The 7,407-nt window shown below is 38.5% G+C and overlaps 1 protein-coding gene across 1 annotated transcript; it reads left to right on the forward strand.

Annotated features, from left to right (window-relative positions):
• The first annotated feature begins 2,679 nt into the window (after nucleotides 1–2,679).
• Nucleotides 2,680–3,618, forward strand: LOC111159562 (olfactory receptor 52A1). Its single transcript, XM_022522095.1, has one exon. The coding sequence runs from the start codon at nucleotides 2,680–2,682 to the stop codon at nucleotides 3,616–3,618; it is 939 nt and encodes a 312-aa protein (XP_022377803.1).
• The last annotated feature ends 3,789 nt before the right edge of the window (nucleotides 3,619–7,407 follow it).

Raw genomic sequence — 7,407 nt, forward strand, 5'->3', positions numbered from 1 at the left:
TTCCCAGTGCAGACAAATCTCTCAGGGTGTTTCAGGTGTTCCTGGTTGTATTTTGGTCTGTGTGTTAGAGGACAATACTTCCTAAAACTATAAGGTAAAATGTGTACATATATAAAGGTAAAATTGAATAGTAAAAAAAGGACTATAATAAAGCATATATCTAAAAAATATAGGTTTGAAAAATACAAGTTAAAAAGTTACTACGAAGTAAAAGTTGATATAATAAACATTTATTTGAAACGAGAAAAAGATATAAAGAAAAAACATAAAAGAAGTATAAGAAAAAGGAAAAAAAGGAGAGTTTTATCTGAAAAATAAAAAAGCCATGAAGCAATGCCTCAAGCTCAATATACTATTTTCTACTGGCATTGGGATTTTACCATATTATGGGGTCCATAGTTTTGTTGTCCACTTGTTCTTCCAACCTGTCTTCTAGGGGAGGGGCCTGCCATGCTGCTTCCCCGGTAACCCTGTTTGGACCCAGTGGAAACTGGTCTTCTGTGCTTTTGTTCCCTGGTGGCTTTCTGCCCCACCTCTGAGGGTCAGAGCAAAAATGGCCACAACCAAACCTCTGGCCCAGAGCAGAGAAATTGCAGTCTGCTTTCTTTCTATATGTGCCACCAAAAATCACCACCTCCCTTAGTGTGCACCCACATCAGCTCTCTCAGAGGTAGTCCCAGGGGCCTGGGAGTGTCACTGCCCTTTATGCTTCTAAAGTCTGGAATTGCCACACTCTCACATGCATGACCCTGAAGCTCCTGGATCTTGTCTGGGCACTGCTCTAAGGCCCTTTCCCCACCACTACTGCTCTCTGAATTTTTGCCCAGTTGCAGGCACAGGTTCCTGATTTTTTTCAGGCTGCCCAATAGAAGAGCTATTCTCAACCAGCTGAGCTTGTGGTTTATGAGGATCTGAGCTGAAAGTCCCTTCCTAGGATCACTGACCATAAGCTGTTTCCTGGTTCCACTGCCCTGGCACTCTGCCAGTCTAGGAAGCCCCTTTGGCTCTGAGGCTTCTTGTATCCTGAGACCAAAATGCTCTATCTGAAATTCTGCTTTTTCATTTCCAGAGCCCCTTTTAGAGAGGGATGTTGCTCCCTAGAGCAGATTTCTAAGGGTTCCAGTTTTGTGCTCCAGTGTTACATCACTTTCCAGGATCCAGCTTATGGAGGCTCCCTCTTTATCTTATATCTCCCCAAAGATTCATGATTCCATATGTCCTACCTTGCAGAAAGCAGTCACTTTTCTGCTTGTAGAGATCCAGATATATATTCTTATATCTCAGGCTGATTTCATGGGTGTTCAGAATGGTTTGGTAGATATCCAGCTAAATTCAGGGGACAGGTTGAAATGGGGTCCCCCACTCACCCACAATCTTTCCTCACTCCTAAAAGGTAATGTTTCTGACCAAAGAAAGACTTTATGTAAGGGCTAAGACTCCACATTTTCAGAAATTCAGTCATTAGTAAATAAAGAGGTCATTAAAACTTCCTTCATTGTTCTACGGCACTCTCCTGAATCGTTTCTGGTATCCCCAAGGTTTGCCTTCTGTCTTGCATTTCTGCTTTCTTCATTTAACTCTGGCTGAGGGCTCTATCCTTTCCCCCATTTATTTTCTATGCATATCTTACTCCTGAGCTCATGCAATGACTCATTGTTTTCAATGATCTGTATTTCATTAAGAATTAATGAACCTAAATTGGCCAATTCTTATGCTAATGGAAACTGAACTATGGGACCCAGGAAACTGGTCTCTATTCTTCTATGTTACCCATTTACCCATTTTCTACTTCCTGTAGTCAGCAATAATGAGTCCTCCTGCCTCCTAGAGAGTCTTCACTTCTAAGTGTTCACTAGTGTGTGTTACAGAATGTCAGTAAATTTAAGCATATAACTAATTTTCAGGATTTCAGTTGTTAGAAATATAGGCAAAATAAGATGCAATCTTATAAGAAAGGTAAAAATAGAATGGAATTTTGACCCAGAATAGCCAAAGTACATTGATTTGCATAATCTTTTCCAATACTCTTCCTTCATACTCCTTTGAAAGGACATCTAGTCTTACACAGATACAGACAATATAGATAGATGCAGATTTCTACATATATTACACACTTGGATGTCAGCTGTTACTCTCTGCTCAGTAATAGCAAGCTTTTATACTATATGTGGGTCAGAGTCAGCTTTGCTGGGTCAAATTGACAGTGCTAGACCTAGAGAGGATAAAATAATAGTACCACTGGGTAACTGGAATATGGGAAATGGAGAGATTCATCAAGGTGGAATTCAAATGTCCTTTCCAAGCAAAATAAACAAGTATAATTATTTTGTCCACAGGTCCAGAAGATGTAACAGAGAGATCATCAGTTGATTCCCTACTCAGATGATCTGGTGGTTCTAATGCATATAATGCCTTCACATAACTTCTTTTAGTGGACTAGTACTTGTGAAATTCCCTTCTGAACCAGTCATGGGTATCCATGGATCTGGTGTTTTTGTTTTGTTTTGTTTTACCTTCAGTAGTATAAATGAGTTGAATAATTCTTAGCATTATGCCAAAATCAGAGAGATTCTGATTTTGACTGATGGTGATGATGACTGGATAAAAAAGGAATTAGAAGAGATGAGTACCTCTGACTGAGACAGTTTATTCTTTTGTTTCTGGAGACCCAAAGACATTATGTCGATCTCCAACATTACAGTCTTCATGCCTTCTGTATTGACACTAATAGGGATCCCAGGCCTAGAGTCTGTGCAGTGCTGGATCGGGATTCCATTCTGTGCCATGTATCTCATTGCTATGTTTGGAAATTCCCTGCTTCTGATCATCATCAGGTCACATCGCAGTCTCCATGAACCCATGTACATTTTCATAGGCATGCTAGGAGTCACAGATATTGCACTTGCAACCACCATTATGCCCAAGATGCTTGGCATATTCTGGTTTCATGTACCAGAGATTTATTTTGACTTTTGCTTGCTTCAAATGTGGCTCATTCATACATTTCAGGGCATAGAGTCAGGCATCCTCCTGACCATGGCTCTGGATCGTTATGTGGCTATCTATTATCCACTAAGATATGGCGCCATCTTCACCCACCAGCTGGTCTACCAAATAGGGGCTGGGATAGCACTCAGGGCTGCCATTCTGGTAGCCCCATGCCTAGTACTGATAAAGTGCCGGTTTCAATTTTACCATACAACCATCATCTCCCACTCCTACTGTGAGCATATGGCCATTGTGAAGCTGGCTGCAGAAAATGTGCGGGTCAACAAAATCTATGGCCTGTTTGTGGCATTTGCTGTTGCAGGATTTGACATGATATTCATCACTTTGTCCTACATACAGATCTTTTTCACAGTTTTTCGTTTGCCCCAGAAGGAGGCTCGGTGGAAAGCATTCAATACCTGCATCGCCCACATCTGTGTCTTCCTCCAGTTCTACCTCCTTGCCTTCTTCTCCTTCTTCACACATAGGTTTGGTGCTCATGTTCCTCCTTATATCCATATCCTCTTTTCTAGCCTCTACTTGCTGGTCCCCCCTTTTCTCAATCCACTTGTATATGGTGCCAAGACCAAGCAGATCCGCATTCACGTGGTAAAGATGCTGTGTTCATAAAATCTACTGTGATTAACACCTGCGGCCTTCCCTTTCATGCAATAGTAACAGTCCCTCAAAACAACATATAATACTTAGCAATTCACATTATTTGAGCTGCTTCAGAGTTGTATATTTATTTTGTGCAATTTGTGTGCATTTTATGATTTTAATGTCATCATACTCCATGACCACTATCAGTCATTGGGGTTTTGCATACAACTGGGTAATGAGAGGAAGAAACACAAAGACAAAACAGTGAAGATATGATATTTCTTTTTCTCTTCTCTTTTTCAGTCCCTGGTTCAGCTTTTTTTTTTTTTTAATGGATTCTTCTCCGAAAGTTTTCACAAATATACATCTATCCCTTAAATTAAATGCACTCAAACCCATTGTTCTAGAGTGTCCTGATACTCAGTGAAAACAAGGTGTTGGTGTGTCTTGAAATTTTTAGTTATCTAAAAATTTTTTTGAGGAAATGTATTTTAAACACATTGCATCAAAACAAACAAACATAAACAAAACAAAACCATTATGGATAAGAGATGATAATATAAAAATTTCAATATATCTCCAGAGTCATTCAGGAATTTTGAGTTGCAAAAATCATGAGAAATCATGTGATCCATTTTACATATCTATATCTTCTCTGTTCCCTCTACTAGTCATTTCTTTATTACTTCATCAAGTGTTATTAAAGCACAATATATTAACTATCATACAAGGGGATAGTAGCAGGGTGGTAAATTTGACACAATGCTTAAGTTTCATGGATTTGTTTCCTTGTATTTCTGGGAGGAAAGAAGAGAGAAACAAAGAGAGAGGGAAAGGAACAAGAACATAGGAGTGTGCACTGAGTGTAAGGTAAGGAAACATTGAAATTCAACTGAAAACAGCAGGCAGGAGAGTTAAAATCATTGTCTTTGCTTTTTAATTAGGAAGCCTGGCTCCTGAGGAATAATGACTGATTGGCCCAGTAAGGAAGGGCACAACATGCCAGGTAGGCAATAGAGGTGACATGAATTAGAGAATGTGCTTAATCAACAGCACAGATTTTTTTTTCCAATGTAAGAAACAATTTTGAGAGGCACAGATGCTATGATATCAAATATGGCCATGGAAGGCAAATTGGAAAAAGAGAGCAGGAGATACAACTCCTACTTATGGGATGAATAAGTCACAGGGATAAAGAGTACAGCATAGGGAATAGAGTCAAGGGTATTCTATTAGCTTTGTGTGGTGACAGATGGTAGCTACACTTGCTGTGAACACACCATATTGTTTAGACATGTTGATTCACTATTCTGTACTCCTGGAAGTGATGTAACATGTGTCAGCTATACTCTAAGTTAAAAAAAAAAAATGCCCCTGGACACTCTGCAAAGATGTTGAACTTTATTCTAAAAGTTATTACGTATCGCTAGAGGTTTTCTCCATGAGGTAAAAACATGTTTTTTGTGTGCATGTAAATGTCTCTGTGTGTGTACCTATCCGGCATGTGATAACATATCTTCTCAGTGGATATAAGACATCATGTTTTTTAATCAAGAAAGGCTGTTAAATTAATGAAAAGGTGGAGTGTTTTAACTAAGATTAACAACTTCAGAGCTTAAGGCTAAGTGGATTGTTTCTGAAAAATTAAACTCATAGATCATTTGCTGAATGATGATGGAAAATATACATATGTGTGCAGATGTCCATAATTTGATTTATGACATTAAAATCAATGCATCTATAAAATAGACTGCATGTTGTATAAATGGCTGATACTCTGTCTTGTTTAATGCATTCAGGCTCATCACATTATCAATGAGTGCTGAGGATGACATTTGTAAATCTAGGGGATATCTTGGGGCATCTTTTGAAAATATGTTCAATGTCAATATTTATTATATGATTAATATATGATATGACTATAATGGATTGCCTATAGGGATTGTTATTTATTTATTTTTAAATATTTATTAATTTGACAGAGAGATAGAGCACAAGCAGAGGGAGCAGCAGGCAGAGGGAGAGGGAGAAACAGGCTTCCTGCCAAGTAGGGAGTCTGATGCAGGACTCCATCCCAGGACTGCAAGACCATGACCCAAGCGGAAGGCATACGCTCAAATGACTGAGCCACCGAGGCGTCCCAGGGTTGTTGTTCTTAAATAACATAATTTCCTTAGGAATAAAACTAAGATAGCATCAGAAGTAATTTCTTAATTTTTAAGTCAGGGTTCAGCAAACTCCTATAGAAAGAGACTGGTACATAGCGTAGGCTTTGTGGGCAAAGGGGCAATTCAAGACTATACATATGTATTTAGATAGCAAGATAAAAAATATATTGCACAAAATGTTTTAATGATATTCAAATTCTAATATGAGCAATAATGATCATAATTGTGTAGTTTTTCTATAATTCAGTCTAAAGTAGAAGAACAGAATTTCTTTCTTTCTGGGAGATAGCATTCTGCTTAAGTGGGGCTGAAAGTCAGATATTCCCTTCAACACATTGATTGCAGGAGTTCATCTCTAAAAACTGTACTCAGCTAGTGGGCTATCCAAAAACAAACAGCAGGTCAGCATAGGGTGGTCTACTATAATTGCAAGCTTTTTTGGAGTAGTTTGAAATATATCTTACAATGACTAGTCCTGACAGTCATCGTAGAAATAGTGGGAATATAAAGGTTACTGGGAGATATAACGTGAAACCAGAAGCTGTTTGCACCATCCTCAATTGTCATTATGGTAAAATATCTATGCTAGAGTCCAGATTGTTCCATTATTGTGGCCTTTGATGTACCAGGACCATCTCCAATCTGAGACCTAAAAAGGAAACAAAGGAAAACAAATGGGTCATTGCAAGGTCAAGAGGATAACCAGGACTCTCTATCGTCCCACACACTGACTAGGACAATTATAGAATATGTTCTTGAACAGGAATTTATGTGAAAAAGAAAAATATATTTTGTATAGGGTCATTTTAATGATTTCTAGAAACTTCAAGTGATCCTTCAAAGAGATTGTATCAATTATAACACTGACTATTGGCATTTGTATGTCTGAATTCTCAAAAACACTGGTTATGTTTGAGATTTTTAAGTGTTGAGAATCTAGTGAAATATGATTGTCTTTATAATTAGCATCTTTAAATGTTTTTTTAAAAAATTAACGTATAATGTATCATTTGCCCAGGGCATAATTAGCATTTAAAAAAGAGTGCAATGATTATGCTGTTTTTCTTCTACTTGTAAATCCTTTCTATGAAGTACTTTATTGTTTCCTTTGAGCACTTTCTGATTTGAGTTCATTTTTAATTTGTGTGTTTAAAATCTGATAAATAAATATTGAGTTAACATTTCCAAGGGTTTTATTTCTCAGGACTTCATGAGCGAGCTTCCAATAAGCCATGGGTTTTTCCTAGGACGAGAGCAGACAAAGAAAGAGGTCTGAATCTTAGTGAGTTTTGACCCATGGGGTGTAGGAGCTCATTCCTCTCACTCTTGATGTTGGCTTTCAGGTGATGGTGCAAAAATGCACTGGCCCATTGATAAGGAAACCCAAGTTTGGCTCCCTGTGCCTGGGAAGGCCAAAACTCAAGGGAAAAGTGTTGATTGGAAAGCAATATGAGCATTATTCAGGAGGCTGGCTACCAAGGGAGAAGGCAGATCCTGGTCCAATGGCCATTCTGTGGTTTCTGCCTGGCCCAGAGATTTTTTTAATGGGTATAGGGCACTAATCAATAAAGGGAGTACCGAGACCTGTAACATTTCTTGATTATGTGCAGAAGCCATGGTGCCAGCTACAGAAGTTATCCCAGTGCTC

Source organism: Enhydra lutris, unplaced genomic scaffold, assembly GCF_002288905.1.
Source record: "Enhydra lutris kenyoni isolate GAN:26980312 unplaced genomic scaffold, ASM228890v2 scaffoldscaffold68, whole genome shotgun sequence".
NCBI lineage: Eukaryota > Metazoa > Chordata > Mammalia > Carnivora > Mustelidae > Enhydra > Enhydra lutris.